This window comes from Drosophila erecta, unplaced genomic scaffold (assembly GCF_003286155.1).
Source record: "Drosophila erecta strain 14021-0224.00,06,07 unplaced genomic scaffold, DereRS2 tig00000000-arrow-pilon, whole genome shotgun sequence".
Classification (NCBI taxonomy): domain Eukaryota; kingdom Metazoa; phylum Arthropoda; class Insecta; order Diptera; family Drosophilidae; genus Drosophila; species Drosophila erecta.
The window spans coordinates 20,901,520-20,917,856 of NW_020825194.1; the positions used below are offsets into that span (position 1 = coordinate 20,901,520).

At 45.5% G+C, this 16,337-nt stretch overlaps 2 protein-coding genes across 14 annotated transcripts; one reads left to right on the forward strand and one right to left on the reverse strand.

Annotated features, from left to right (window-relative positions):
• Positions 1 to 198: 198 nt before the first annotated feature.
• Positions 199 to 12,452, forward strand: LOC6551965 (serine/threonine-protein phosphatase 2A 56 kDa regulatory subunit gamma isoform). Of its 13 annotated transcripts, none has more exons than XM_026976239.1 (9): positions 199 to 262; positions 1,927 to 2,534; positions 3,942 to 4,116; positions 7,946 to 8,142; positions 8,274 to 8,608; positions 8,665 to 8,895; positions 8,979 to 9,371; positions 9,464 to 9,707; positions 10,593 to 11,073. In XM_026976239.1, exons 2-9 carry the CDS (start codon positions 2,148 to 2,150, stop codon positions 10,734 to 10,736), a joined length of 2,106 nt encoding a protein of 701 aa, XP_026832040.1. In that variant the 5' UTR covers positions 199 to 262; positions 1,927 to 2,147; the 3' UTR covers positions 10,737 to 11,073. The 13 variants fall into 13 exon arrangements, with proteins under 13 accessions (XP_026832040.1, XP_015010258.1, XP_015010259.1 ...); XM_015154772.2 differs by having other exon boundaries at positions 229 to 373; XM_015154773.2 differs by lacking the exon at positions 199 to 262 and adding an exon at positions 263 to 373 and having other exon boundaries at positions 2,099 to 2,534.
• LOC6551964 (importin-13) lies at positions 11,989 to 16,236 on the reverse strand. Its single transcript, XM_001979654.3, has 8 exons — positions 15,945 to 16,236; positions 15,323 to 15,819; positions 14,578 to 15,259; positions 13,878 to 14,477; positions 13,564 to 13,761; positions 13,358 to 13,495; positions 12,739 to 13,298; positions 11,989 to 12,673 (listed from the first exon to the last, which is right to left on the reverse strand). Exons 1-8 carry the CDS (start codon positions 16,098 to 16,100, stop codon positions 12,589 to 12,591), a joined length of 2,916 nt encoding a protein of 971 aa, XP_001979690.1. The 5' UTR covers positions 16,101 to 16,236; the 3' UTR covers positions 11,989 to 12,588.
• Positions 16,237 to 16,337: the final 101 nt, after the last annotated feature.

Consider the following 16,337-nt stretch of genomic DNA (forward strand, 5'->3'; position numbering starts at 1 on the left):
TTATTATAATAAATAATCACCTTCAATGCTTTGCTTCACCTTTGCTTTGGACAATAAGACAGATAACTTTAAAATTGGATAGCATATACGTTAATTCCCGGGACTCTACTAAACTATACCTGTTTAGACTTCGATTTAAGTTAGTTCCAAGGCACAAGCGAAAGTTAGACTTAGCTTTTAAACGAAGTTAGTAAAATCATCTTTAAAGTAACTATCGAAGTCCGGCTGGGTCTGGCAACGCCGCCGCCCGCCTGCAGCCCTGGTAACTCTATTTTCTATTAAGCACCGACAACGTTGCGTGAATAAGACAGTTTACATAAATTATTATTTACAATTGCACAGTCCGTTGATGTTGTGCGTTCTGAGCGAAAAGGTGAACTTGACCCCGGTGCCGATAGTCCGCCGAGCAATTGGGTGTGAAATTCGAGAGCGAGCCTTGTGGAATTCGCACGCGAAAATCGAAGCGAATCGCAGCGATCAAAGAAATTGCAGCGCAAATAATTCGTGTAGCCTCGACGACTGAATTTTTAACGCGAGAGCGGGGTGTGCGTGTGTGTGTGTGCGCTGTGCTGTGATTCTGTGTGCGTGTGCAAGCGTTTTTGTTAGAATTCGCATTTTACGTAAAGAACTAGCTTTTATCAGCAGTGAATTTGATGTTGGCGAACCTATATCGCAGCAGGGCCAAATTGAACAAGTTCTTGCAGCTTCTGGCGGTAAATTGGCGAAATAAGTCCCATGAAAACCCCCACTGAAAATATAACCCACAAATTAACCTCGCCCCTTGACATTCAAAGTTATATTTGTTTCCCCACCTATATATGTATATATATATAATAATTGTGTGTTTGGGTCTTGGAAGTGCAACTACAACTATTAATCGTGCCTAGTACACATTTTATTTTTACGCTCTCTGGCTGTCTCCGTCTCTCTCTCTCCCTTTCTGTTTCACCCTTCTTTGCAAATACGAAACCTATGAGTACTTGCTGGGTGCCTTAACAATATTTGTGTTGAAGAATGCCCATCCTTGCACCTCCAAAATGTAAAGAAAAACGTATGAAAAAACACCAACACTACCCATAAGCGCTCTTCTTCCCCATTTCCATTGGCATGTCTGGCAACCCTGGCAGTTGGTCGACGGCCATTGCGTCTCAACTTGTTGCTCGTCCCTCGCATCGCTTGCTCTCTTTCTCTCTATTGCTCTCTACTCTCTTTCCAAGTGCGCTCTCTCTGCCGCGAGTGTTTTGGCATTTTTGTTATTTATTTCCGTTTCGAGTATAGTTTTATGCGAAAAACACACAAAAACAATGAAACGCCTAAAGGCCTGTACAAAGTGTTAATGAAATAGTTTAATTGGGAATCCGAAATTCGAAATCACCGACAGCACCTGTCCAATTGGAAGTTACAGCACCAATCGGAGGAACGCTGCATGAACGTGTTTTCGGTACCGTTTAGAACCGGATTTTCTATGCTAGAGAATAAGAATATGATCGCGGCTCTGTGGGGACATCTTGTGACAACTTTGGAACTTCGATTCGAAGCGGTTTTCCGCCATTAAGGCAATTCCAATTGGAAAGCGCGCAGCGAGAATGCTCCGTTTCCCATTGGCAATGCGTTTACAGTTATGGTTAGGAGAATAGCAGCGTGTGCAAGTAATATATATAAGAGAAAATTCGAGTTATGAACGTTTCCCTGTACAGTGATTGAAGGAAAAAGATAAAGATGCATAAGAAATGAGCAATAATAGTGATGAGAATCATGGTAGATTTCAGTAAACCCTTAATTTACGTTGAGCACCCCTTGAATACGAATGTGTGTGTGTGTTTGAGTGTGTTGTTTTGCGGCTTAATTGCACGGTGTGTTGTGATGCTATTGTTATTTTTCCTTTAGTTATTGCTACGTTAATTTCTTTCTTTCGACCCTCCACAGTTGAAATATAATTTTCAGATAGCAATCAACTGAGAGCGGCCCAGCCCGGCTGTTGTATTTGTTTGTTTGTCCGGTTGTTTACGTTTTTCTCTCGTTCTCGCTGCTTTTCATACGTATTTTGTATGTTGTAAAAATCAAAAATCGCTCTAAAAAACAACAAAAACACACGTAGAGGAGAGCACATCCAAAGAGCCAAAAAGAACCAGAACCGATTTCGTATTATGGATAACGAGGCGTTGGAACCAACAACAAAGAGCAGTACGTCGGCAGCGACGCCAGCAGCGGCAGAAACGACCACAACAACAACAGCAGCAGCAGCAACAGCGGTGGAAACCACAACAACAATCGCGACGGCCACAGCCTCAGCGGCAGAATCCAAAAACGAAACAACGGCCACTAACAACAATAGCAACACAAGCAGCAGCAGCAGCAGTAGCAGCAACAACATAGTCATACCGGCATCGGCCACTAACGGTATCAAAGAGAGTAACAGTAACTTAAGTACAACAACAGCAACAGTAGCAGCAGCAACAACAGTAGAAGGAGTAGCACCAGCAATAACCTCCACAATCGTGGTGACCGGCGGCACTCCTCCATTGAGCAGTTTGGTGAGTAGCTCTGCCCCAAAACACCAACCAGCCCCACCACCAACACACTTCCCCTCCCCTCCCCCACTCACTCACTCTCTTTCTCTTGCCGTCTTGAAGTCACAGTCTCTCTCTGTTTTTCTTTCGATAACCCTCTATCTTTCACCTGTCGCCGTATTTGCATGCCTACCGTTATTTCGGCGTAAGCGTAAACCTCACTCGGAATGCTTACGCGCAAACTGTGCATTTGTGTGTGTGAGTGTGTGTATGTGCACACAGCAGAGCGCAACACTTCCTATCCCTTATCTTATCTAATCAGTGCAAATGATGTGTGTTATTGTATCGTTGCTTCCCCTCACCCTGCACGATTCAAGTTAGTTTGACCAACACCAATTAGATTCACAATGTTTCCAATTGTTAAATTAGTGTATTTCGTTCGGATAACAAATCGAATCGAAATTGTATCGCAAGTGCTTAAAAAGCCAATAGGCACATACCCCCTTTTCCACGATAAACTTATTGGAATTCCTATTTTAAAAATCTTAGTTTTCTTCCTACTTAAATTTGATTTCATAGATTGGAAATATGTGTCATTTAATATTTTTTTTTGTTAGCCGAAATAGTAATAATTTGACAAGAGGTATAAATAACATTTAATTTTATTGCTTTTAGTTTTCGTTTTTGGTTTACAAATCGTTATCTTTTCAATTTGATTGCCTTGGGTTCTACGTTTTGATAAGACATTTACGATTGAATGAATAGATTGCCCTGAAATCATAGATTTCATACGATTTCCCGACATTTTTGTGTCAACAAAAGACGGAATAAATCTAAAAAGTTCATATTCACCTGCCTGTTTTTAACTAGATAAACTTAAAATTATTGAATTTGTACGATTCCCCGCCATTTTTGTGTCACCAAAGACAAAGTTAATAAAACTTATAAAGTATAAGGCGAGCACTTTGCTTTTTGAAACAGCCAACCAATTATTCAATGAAATGCTTCAAAAAAATACATACATGTTAGTGCCTGGAAAATATATATGCCACCACCTGATTCCCTGGTAGACGCCAGCAATATAATCCTATATGTGTATGGAACCGAACTCCAGCTTCCTGACCCCAGAGCACATTTCAATGTTCGGCAATACTAAACTCAGACTAAAACACACCCACAGGCAGCTCGACTTAGGCGTCAAGGATTCGCACTGTCCAAGGTAAAAGCGATGGCCAAAATGGCAACGAGGGACCACCCCGAACTGAACTGCTTTGCTCTGATTTTGCAAGTGCTACGTTTTGAGTATGCTTTTAGTTCGACCGTATATTGCTTTGCATTCGTTGTTAAAACTATTTTCATTTACTAACCATAAGCCATACCATTGATATGGGCAAAGATAACCAGATAATTCCCAATTGTGCCCCTTTACAGGCTAACAAACTCAAGGACACCACACCACCGTACGATGCACCGCCGCCCACGCCGATCAGCAAGGTCCTGAACATCACCGGCACCCCAATCGTCCGCAAGGAGAAGCGCCAGACCAGCGCCCGATACAATGCCTCCAAGAACTGCGAACTGACGGCCCTCAGTCCGCTGAACGAGAGTGAGTAGCCCTGGAGAATGTTCTACTTTTAATATTACATTATTATATAAGTACTACCAGCTGTTCAGATCGATATCTCCAAGCTGTTCGATCGTAAGGAACCGAACTTGGTCCTGCTTGTCGTAGCATACTTTTCAGGGCAGGGTTGGTTGGAACTTAAGAATATTTACTTCTATTGTCAGCAGAAATACTTCAAACTTAACTCTAGGTACAACGTGGTTTGGAAGTTTCAATGTTGACAAAGCGTATTAATTCCATTAACGATGCATAATTACGAATGTACATATGTAATTATGTCAATTAAACCCAGTGAATTTCCATCATCATACGTTTGCCTTTTATACGTTCATAACTGACAAAAGCCGTTCTCTGTAAAGTGTACCTACGACCTGCAAGCTTGTTGGGAAAAATTATTGGCAGGGGGATCTTGGACGCATTTAGTGCCGGGGCTTGATTAATTTCGCTCAGCTGTTGTAATTTGTTTATTATTTGTTAATCACGTACGCGAAAGTTAAAGGTCAAGGGAGTGTCGTCTGATTAGGTGGGTGGCAACACTGACGCACGGCCACTCACACATGTGAAATATGCAGCCGCAGCAATTCGCACCTCTCTCAATCTCAACTTCTCTTTCTCCTTCACCGGAATTTCAACACATGCGCTCTCTCCGCAGCCTCTCATTACACTGCGAAAAAGCATCATTTAATGATTTCACAAATCGTTTTACATCACATGTACACCGTCATTTCTTCTTAACATGTCAAATGCTTAGTCTTTCAAATGAAATAAAAACAACAAAATTCTGTAATAAATTTGTATATTTACGTACGTATAACCTATACATCAAATGTAATACATGGGCATCATGCAAATTGAATTGTTACTTATTGTTCTCTGTGCAGTCATCGTGCCGTTAATGTCATCGTATTGTGTTATTCACATACCTTCCTGCTAATTGCTCGAGCGGTCTTGACTCACAAATCGAATAAACAAATTTTGCTTGTTCAATACTATTATTTTATTAGGTTTAATTGTTATTGTGGCTCTCGCCCACCCACCCACATTCGCTCTCTCTCTTCTCACTCTCTATTGCTCTCTAAATTTCTTTCCATTCCATTCTCTCGATATCGATTTTTCCGATTGGCGCAGCAGTCGAAGCAACAAAAAAGAACCGTTTCAAGACCGTGAACGTCGAGTGCCCCGAAAACTTTAATATTAGTTGAAAATATTCGTTTCCCAAGTTAATTGCTCTCCTGTCCTATTCCCTCATTTGATCCCCTTCAAACCGTAAGTTTTTTCACGTAATTCTGGTCATTAGAAGGCAAAATAAGCATTTTACCAGAGGCGTTGTCGTTTCCATTTCCATTTTCATTTCCATTTGCATTCCATTTCATTTCGTTTGTGTTCCCACCAGCGCATAATCGCATTTGGCGTTAATCTAAACCATTATCTATATTGCAATTCCATTACAGATTCTATAGTTTCATACTTAGCGTGCCCAAATTGAGTTTCTAGTGTAGTCTTTCTCATGTGTTGTTGGTCGGCGGGGGCGGCTGGGAAAAAAGAAGGCGTTTCGAATCGAGATTAAAACCGAGTGCCATTTGATCCAAGTGCCGGCACTAATGAGATGGTCTTCGGTGCTATGTTGCTGACGGGCAACGGGCTCAAAGGTCCCAAACAGCAACAGCAACATCAGCAGGAGCCGCAGCAGCAGCAGCAGCAACAGCAGCAAGAGCAAACGAAACCGGCGGCCATCAAATCCTCCAGCAAGGAGCAGGAACCGCAGCCCATTGCAGCCGGGTATTATGCCCTCGGCATACGCATACCCAAGTCGCCATCGTTTCACAGCGGCCTAGATCAGCTGGCCGACGACGAGTTGGACGATCAGGTGCAGGATCAGCAGAGTCAGGAGCAGCAGCAGCAACAGGCCGGCAGCAGGTTTAGGTTTAGCAGCGTGGAGGAGCTAAAGGCCAAGTTCGAGGGGCGGAAAACGCCCCTCTCACCGCCCGAGGCAGCAGCAGCAGCAGGAGGAGCCGGATCCGGATCCGGAGCACCCACCGCATCCTCCTCACCCTCGTCCTCGTCCACCAGCTCCAATTCCTCGGCCTCGGCTTTGTCCTCGCTCTCCCAGGCGGCGTCATCCTCGCTAGCCTCTGCCGCGGCAAACTCCTCGGCCTCGTCCTCGGCCGCCACATACGGTGGTGGAGCTAATTCAGCTGCAGCTGCTCTGATTGCCTCCTCGCCATTTGGATCGCAGTCCTCCACTTCCTCACTGTCGCTATCCTCGAATGCCGGCATGTCGAAGAACGCGGCTGGAGCAGGATCAGGATCAGGATCTGGATCTGGAACAACGACAGCAGGCCCTGCTAGTGGCGGCAACTCACTTGTGTCTACTTTGGCACAACACTTCTCGGCGGCCACATCCGCCGCAGCATCAGCGGCAGCCGCTGCGGCATCCTCTGCCTCGGCGGCGTCCTCCTCGTCAGCTTCCTCATCCACCGCCACCAACAACGCAGCCAACTCCATCGCCGCCAGCAAGGTTTGCAGCTTGGTCTTGTCCATACACACACACTCAGCGATCTGAATACCCAACACCTAACCACATCACCACCTCCAAGTACAAACCACAGAAATGACACTTTCTTCCAAACTTTCACTAGTTGGATTAGCTTTCGGGATAAAGAAACTCGGTATACATTTATCCATCAAGAAAGAATTTTGACTATCAGTTAAATCAGTTACTTTCTCACTTAATTCGATAATTTCATAAATCTTAGTCTTAATTTGAATCAGTTAAAAAATACTTTTAAAAAAAAGTTTACATATATGATCCAAGCTGTGTTTGCTTCTAATTTAATGTTATTTAATCGGCGTAACGTTACCTGCAACCAACGATTTTTAGAGTAATCTGACTTATTGCGTGACTAAAAATGCCTTGAAGCTAATCCATTTAGTAGCATTTCACAATATCCACACACTAAATTCATCCCAATTGAACGAACCGAAAGTTGATAAACCAAAAACATACTCTGCTCTCATTTCATCGCTTCCTCATCATCCAGTCACCTGTGAGCGCGGCCGCGGCCATAAAGAACATACTGAATGCCACCAAGAGTGTGGGTACCAGTGCTGCGGCGGCGGCAGCAGCGGCGGCCACCTCCTCCTCATCATCCTCATCCTCCGCGGCGGCTGTGCCGTCGTCCGCCGCCGCCGTCGTCGCTGTTTCCACCACCAGCGATGTGCCCGCAGAGGAGCTGCGTCCGACGGTGGCCCAGAATCTGGTGGGCGGCATTAGCATCTCACTGGGAATTGGCCAGCGCAATGGCGGTGCTGCACCCGCATCATCTGCAATAATGGTGACATCTAACACCACCCTGGTGGTGACCACGTCGAGCCTAAGCATCCGGCAGAACGGTGACATACTCCCGGGTCATCCGGCGGGTCTACAGGCCTCGCCCCAGACACTGCAACAGCTGACGGGCAGTCCGGGAAGGGCTCGCGACCGGAATCTGTTCTACACGCCACCCACCGCTTCGGTTGCCCTGGCGCTGCCTGCACTGCGAGGTTGCTATCCCGAGTGGATCCGGGCCAAAGGCGATGGCGGGAGCTGATCCTGCCATTGCCCTTGGGCTTGCGGTCCTCCAGCTACTTGATCCTTTCTTCTGATCTTCATTATGTTCGTTTTGAGTTTCGCTTGCCTGCTTTTGTTGGTCGTTTAGTAGTTGTAGGTTCTTTTTAATTTACATTAAGGTCTATTTTGTATGGTTTATTTTGGATGATACGTCCACTGATATCCTGAAAAATAATTATGTTTCTATTTGTATTTCCTTAGAGACCGCAGCCAGTGAACGAGAGGAGCTGTTCATAGAGAAGATCCGACAATGCTGCACACTGTTCGACTTCTCCGAGCCGCTGAGCGACCTCAAGTTCAAGGAGGTCAAGCGGGCGGCCCTACACGAAATGGTCGATTTCCTCACCAACCAAAATGGCGTAATAACCGATGTTATCTACCCGGAGGCGATCAATATGGTAAGCCAATACTGCCTATTAAGTTATAAATGACTTACATAATTAATGGAATGGTTTGTGATCTCTATGTAATGTATTCTTCAAACTTTAAAGTCACACGCTTACTAATTTATCTGTTCTGTTTTGTTCAGTTTGCTGTCAACCTTTTCCGAACTCTGCCGCCATCCTCCAACCCGAATGGTGCCGAATTCGATCCGGAGGAGGATGAGCCCACGCTGGAATCCTCATGGCCGCACCTGCAACTCGTTTACGAGCTGTTCTTGCGCTTCTTGGAGTCACCAGATTTTCAACCCAACATTGCTAAACGTTTTATCGACCATCAATTTGTATTACAACTATTGGATTTATTCGATTCGGAGGATCCACGTGAACGTGATTTCCTAAAGACTGTTTTACATCGCATCTATGGAAAATTTTTGGGCTTGAGAGCATTTATTAGAAAGCAGATCAACAATGTCTTTTACAGGTAAGCTCGGCATTCGAATGTCATCGCCTCACAGACTAATCGCATTACGCATTTAGATTTATTTATGAAACGGAGCACCATAATGGCATAGCCGAATTGTTGGAAATCCTGGGTAGCATTATCAATGGCTTTGCTCTGCCGCTCAAGGAGGAGCATAAACAATTTTTACTTAAGGTATTGCTGCCATTGCACAAAGCCAAGAGCCTCTCGGTATACCATCCCCAGCTCACCTACTGTGTGGTGCAGTTCCTGGAGAAGGATCCTAGCTTATCGGAGGCGGTCATCAAGTGAGTAGTGAATTTTTGTGATTGACTTGGCGCTCTGCGTTTTCTGTTATAAAATTTATAAAATTATTTCAATATTTTTGCAGAAGCCTGCTTAAATTTTGGCCCAAGACGCACAGTCCCAAGGAGGTTATGTTTTTGAATGAGCTGGAGGAGCTCTTGGACGTGATTGAGCCGGCCGAGTTCCAGAAGGTGATGGTGCCGCTTTTCCGCCAGATAGCCAAGTGCGTTTCTTCGCCTCATTTCCAGGTGGCGGAGCGTGCGTTGTACTATTGGAACAACGAGTACATTATGTCGCTGATAACGGACAACTCGGCGGTGATATTACCTCTCATGTTCCCAGCGCTTAATCGCAACTCAAAGACGCACTGGAACAAGACCATCCATGGTCTAATCTACAATGCGCTCAAGCTGTTCATGGAGATGGATCAGCGGCTTTTTGATGAGTGCAGCAAGAACTACAAGCAAGAGAAGCAAATGTATGTTAGCTCTAGTTTATATTGGCTTCCCTAGGACCTTGAAAGTATCTAGTTTTACTTTCTATTTACCTCTGCGCTTCTCTGCATTGTAGGGAGCGTGAGAAGCTGTCGCAACGGGAGGAGCTTTGGCAACAGGTGGAGAGCTTGGCCAAGACCAACCCGGAGTGGACAAAGGCGCGCCGGTTTAACGACTGCCTGCCGGTCAGCGACAGCCGGGCCCTGTACGATCAATATAGTGAGAATAGCGATTTAGCGTACGATCAGAGCGAGCAGAAGGTGCGCCAGCCGCCGCCTCCGCTGCCGCCCCAGAAACAGGCGCACCAGGAGCCCCGAGAGGTGAGACAGGCACTTGCCACACTAACAACACTAAACAACTACTAATCCGCCACGTGTGATCCTGGCGTCTGCTGTGAGCTGTGCCCAGCTAAGGCCCACTCTGGTTCAACTCTAATTCTAATCGAACGAATGTCTGTTAAAATAATCACACTCATGTCATTTAAAAAAATACATATTTGTATATCTTTAACTTTGTCTATTTATTTATTAATTATTTGGTTACCTCACTGTCTGCCAACCTAATTCATCCACGACACAACAACTTTTCTAATCTGTGTCTTACATTTGGCTTGCACTTTCGGTCGAGCGCATACGAATTGGGCGGAACACATATGTTAATATGTAGTTTATCTTACTTAGATGTTAATTACACTGTTGTGCATCTTTCAACTCATTTGTGGTCATTTCAATGGGACAATATGTCCCTTCTGTAACATAAATGTGGTTCTCATTTATTAATTTTAAACGACATAACACTTAACTTACTTTCCTTCAAGTGTTCACCATTTCCAAGCATGGCTCCAAGTTAGAGAAATCCGTACACGTTACTATTGAAAACTAGCGTCAAATCTATCATGCTAACAACTCAATGCCTAGAAACCATGCACACCCACACACTCGATCTCAAAGAGACCTTTGTAACACAATTCGACTGTCGGGTTAGTAGATGTACATATCGCAGTCGTGTGTTGTCCAACTGGTGGGCACCGCCAAAGCTAAAACCAAGTTCGTCATCGGGCTCCTCCCAGCACCCGCACTCGATATCGTAACGCCATCATCCAGCACTTCCGTGTAACCTCACCCGTCCAGTGTGCGTGTGCCGCGATGCCTTTGCAAGAAAGCGGGTCCATTTTCTATTGCCAAACCCCTTCCCGTTCCACACAGGTTCGGGGCGAGCGGAACAAGGACAAGCCGCTGCTGCGCCGGAAATCGGACCTGCCATCGGACAGCGGAACCGTAAAGGCGCTCAACGAGCACAAGCGAAGGGATGAGTACCTCACCACGCCGCCGCCGGATGGAAACTGCTAGGAAGGAGCTGGCCAGCCGACACCACCATTATTATTTTATCCAAAGCCCGAGGCGTTGAAAGGACAGTCCACAAAATACCCACATAGACCTACACACTCCAAACTAAGGCCAGAAAGCATACATACATACATATACACCAGAACAAGCCCAGAGATGAAGGCTAGGATCAGCACAACTAGAACAAACTATTTTGCATTTGCATTTGGGGGCTTAGTGGGGGCGTGGCAACGTATGCAAGCCAATTGCTTTATATATAAACAGACAAAATACCTATCTATAATGATCATGCATAGTACCAATACCAATAAAGATCTAAAATCCCAAAAGAGATCGATTATACAGCTCCTCTTTTGTTTGCCCATGCAAATTATCATTTTAAGATTACTTTCCACCTGCAACGCATGCCACAGTGAAGCTTAGCCCTGACTGACTTTCTTATTTTTTTCGTTACCCACTGCATGTTGCTGCTAGCGATGCTTTAGCTGTAGCCCTATCGATTCGATCTAAATGTGCAATAATCTGGTATCACAAATATGCTCTTACCATTTCAGTAAACGCGAGAATATAAATTGTACAGTTGAATTTGAATTGTCTAACTTAAGGCGTAGGCGTTTACCACCTTGATTGAGTACATACATATATCCCCCGACTCTGCCACATACTTCGACATACATAGCTATATGACATCCAGACATCCAAACATCCAAGCCACTTGCATACACAGACGTACTATACAAAACGTGTTTACTACTCCACGACTAAAATTGCAAATATTGTATGCTATTTAGCCTAGCAGTTAGCAGCTTACCCATAAATATTTACATATATTAAACAAATCGCCCAGAAGGACAGATGAATTGTGGTATGTATGTGTGTGTGTGTATTTTTGTATGTACTACCCACTAAATATAGACATATATGTGCGGAGAACTGTGTTCCTGAACACCGTGGAAAAGGAATTAGGCATTTTTGTTTGTCTTGAGGCCACGGAGGATCCTCCGAACCGTGAAGGAATGGAGATGTGCCAATTTCTGGGCCACCAACCACAGTTGATAACCAGCAGGAGAATATATATATGTATACTTATAAGCATCCTTACATCGTCACCACAACGGGGACAACAACTTGGACGACTTGGACATTGCTGGTCGTAGCATCTACTTCTATACGTTAATCTATATGTAATTATGTAATATTGGATCCGTGTCAACCGTGTCAGTCGTTTAGTTCAGTTCCATAGTCATTACCGGGTCCGTTAGACAAGGATTTATGCAGATACTCTCAACTATTCTAGAATCTAGAGAAAGGCGACGAAGCAGATCAAAAGTTTTGCTACCACTACCAAGTGCTGTACACGCCAAAAACGAAAGGCTTCAGTTTAGCTATAGACACAAATATATATTATATAAAGAGATGTATTTACATATTTTTGGCATTATAGATACATACACAACGTGGAAAATTGCAAAACAATAATAGTGGAGTGGTAAAGGGAAAGTAATTCTTAGAAAGGCAGATTTTTTCATACAGGAAACGGTGAAAATCAAACTTTTCAACATAAGAATTGAATATATGGAAAAAAAAAAACTATAAAATATTTACTAAAAGTGAAAACAATAAATGAAATGAGTTATACACCCTTAAAGAATATATATGTGCAAATTGTAAATGGAGCATGTAATTTTGTAAAAATTATAAATAAAAGTTTATCAAGTCGAGAGTTTCTGAGCCTAAGTTAAGTTTGGTGAACATTTACAGAGCTGCCTAATTACAAATTAAATATAATTACAGAAACTAGATCATAATCCGGATGGATAGAGATGTCATTTGGCCACTTATTACATATACTCATTCACTGTAACTTTTCTGGGAGTCCCCGGGTCTTGATTGCCATTTCCGACAGATGCTGTTGCAGTAATCTCTTGTTGACCTTTTCCCTATGGGTACAAATGCGAAAATTAACATATGGAATCTCAAAAATATAAGAGTAAGCCTCTCTCACTTGATTATTAGAGCAGTGTAGCGCGTTTTATCCGCGTCGCTTATGAGCTGGGTGGGAAAATTGGGAGTTGCCATTAGGGTCTTCATCCAGACAGCCATCTCAGCGGAATATTTTCTGTTCATGGCGAGAAGGATGTCTGCAAACTTGTCAACCTGCGATCGCGGCGTTAGGTAGCCCACACACATCATCGTCGTGTACAGCGTCTGCTCGCCAGTGGCCAGGACGACTTCGGTCGCGTGGGTATGGTTACGCGACTGCATCACAAAGTGGGTTAGAAACTGTATGCTGTTTCGGATAGCTCCACTCTCCGGCAAAGTCATTCCACGCTGTGCGTAAAAGACTAGGCGATCGTAGGCCAGTGTCTTGTCCTCCAACACTTGGGGAATTTTCTTAATGATTTGCGCGAGACATCCGAAGAAGGTTTCCATAGTGTCCGAAATGTTGGAGAAGTTCTGCTCGGGGGTGTTCTCAAACAGCTTAAAGCTGTGTTGAATGAACTCCCTCAGAAGCTGCTGCATCAGCGGCTTGCAGCCCTCGTCCTTGAAGAACATAACAATGGCCTGAAACAAAGGATTCAAATAGATCCCTCAGTCTCTTGCAATATACTGGATTGGCTCACCGTCTTGGATATTTCTAGAGTAGGAGCGCAACATCGGGTCTGAAAGCTGGCCACAATGAAGAGACAAAGATCCTGCAGCATTGGCTGGAAGCTGCTCCTTAAATTCGTAATTGCATGCTTCATCGCGCTGCAAGCGGCCTATAAATGGATTCCACAAACGATAAAGTTTTATTACTTATATAAAAATGGTGTGTTTATTCCTGTACCTCCAGGACATCGATCTCCTCCACCCACATCTCGGCGATTCGTTTAAAGATGGGCATCGTTCGCTGCATGACGAGGAGGACTGGCTGCACCACTGGTTGGTCGGTCGCCTCTTCATCCACCTCCGTATTCAACGACGAGAAGAGAGTGGAGATCATATTGAGCCGGAAGATTGTGCGAATTCGAGCAGCGGGAGTTTTCTAGTACAACAAAAAAATGGTTAAATTGTGATCTATAAATATATTTTCTTAAAAATGTAACTACTTGGTATAAAGTTGAAAGTACTGTCTGTTTTGCTTGGATCCCATTTACTCACCGAATCCGCCTGGCAAATGGCCTGTAGCTCCTCGAAGCACGGACTAACGATAATATCCAAGTACTTGGGTATTTCCTCCGGCTGCAGCAGGCTCATTAGCTTTCCGATGCTGAACATAAGCCTCACGGAATCCGAGTTCTTCATACGGCCCGTGTTCAGGGAAGCGTGGCACGCGTTTAGGAGTGGATCCGCGTACGGCTTCAGCTGCAGCTGACAATCACGGCACAGGTCCTTCAGGCCGAGCGTCGCCTGTGCTGACATCGAGGAGTTCAGGCCGCGCACCAGTAGGTTAATGGCTGGCGGAATGTACGCGGGGTTCTCCATCAGCCAATTGCAATAGGAACCAATTGTCTCTAGCGCAGTGCCCAGTAGCTTGACATTAAGCTTCTCGTAGGGAATCTCTGCCAGCACTCTCATCAGCCTGGGTATGTGCCGCATTTCCTCGCCGCCAAAGTGTTCGGCTACCGACTGAAAAGAATAGATGCACGCCTCCAGCTTTGTCCAGTGTGTGGGATGTCTTTGCAGGTCAGCAATGGCCTCGTCCAGCATGGCAGCCAGGATCACCAAGATATAGTCATTCAACACATCATAGCAATACATCTAAAACAAATGAAGCATATTGCTAAATTATACCTGTTACTCGTTAAAAATGGTAGCCAATCCATTGGAATTGGAGTATTTAATTGTAGCAACCACTCACAAAAGTATCGGATATATCCTGTCTGTAGCACCTGAAGCATTCCAAATCATCCGAGCTCCACTTGGCGAGGGACTTTTCGTCTGGCTGCTCTGACTTTCTCACTAGTATTCTGGTTAGATGGGCGTACAATGGTTTGATGTACTCCCAGCACTTGCGTTTCTGCTCAACGTTTGACATGGCGAACACTTCATCTTGCAGCATATACCAAAACGCCAGGGCCATAGTGCTGCAGGACTCCTCCACGGGATAGATGCCCGGTTTGTCCGTGCAGTGGAGAATCTCCTGCACAATACGATGCACTAGGAGAGACAGATCCGGATCCGCGGACGTGATCCCGCTGAGCAACAGCGACGAATGTCGCTCCACGGAGGACACGAACAGCATGTAGATATGTACGATAATGTCCTCGTTGTCGTTCTCCCTCTTCCACTCCGTCTTTGTGATTTCGGATAGCGAGTCCAGGAACATCTTTATAAGCACAAACGCCGTCTTTGGGTAGTTGTGGCAGTCCGGCTGGATGATGATGTTCACCATCGTCTTCAGACAGGATTCGGCCAGCTCGTTCTCATCGGCGGTCATGCAACCATCGCCGGCGTGTATGCACGGCCAGTAGCACTTGTGGACCACTTCCAGGAGCACGGCGGTGATGGTAACGCAGCCCTCAATGGTGTAGCCGATGTTTCTGTCCGATTTCAAAGCTCGATCAGAAAATGTTTAAAATATTTTTGGAAAACGTAATACTCACTTGATCCAGGTGCCGACGCACTTGACGGCCCTGTTCATGTTGCTGTACGTCTCGGCATCCCACACGCGGTTCATCTGCAGCTTCAGATATCGCTCAACGGTCTGGATGACCAGTGGCATTCGCTTGCCGAGCTCGGCGCGCAGAACAACCCGCTTGACAGACGTGTGGATGACCTGTGCTTCCTCGGGAATGGCGGTAAGCACCTCCAGCATGATCCACAACTGCACATCGGCGCTGACATTTGGCATCCGTTGGTTCTGAAACGTGTTGATCACCTCCTCGATGGCGCCGGGCCATTCGCCCAGCATGTGGACGATGTAAGCGCCCAGCGAGATGCACAGCCGATTGAGGACGATCTTCGGCCCGCCAGCGAAGCGAACGATGGACTCGAGAATCTTTTGTTTCAACTCCTCGCGATTCTCGGGCGGCACTTCGTGCCAGTGCTTCATAAGCTTGGAGTGCAACGTGATGGCGCCGAAGAACTGCACCTCCTGGCTCTGCGTGGGCGTTCGGGCGATTGGGTGGCGGTGGGCGGTGAGCAGTGAGCGGTGGGCGGTAGGTGCATGAGTATACATATCCGGGTAATTGATGCATTGATGCGCAGGTCCTGCGAGGTACTCACCTTGCCGAGCTGCATTAGCTGCCAGGAAAACTGCCAGGCCTGAGGACTGGCCTCCGCATCGGTGAGCCACTCATGGGTGATCGCCTGGTTCTGCGAGTTCGAGCGGTAGAAGGACACGACCGCCTCCTCCAGACGCACTATGTCTATGGGCTCCATGTGGTATGGCTGCTACTGCTAATGCTGCTGCCTACAGGCAGGCTCCTGTCCGCTAATCCTCGGGTGGTGGTTTTCTTTGCTGCTGCCTGTGGGCACTGGATGCGCGAGTGTGACCGTCGCGCGCAGCCGTCAAATGGCCTGTGAGAAAAGTTTGCGGTCACTCTATTTCCATTTTCCACTTCGCCGCGCTTTTTGCTTTCGTATAAAATGAAATGAATATAAAAATTTTTGTTACGC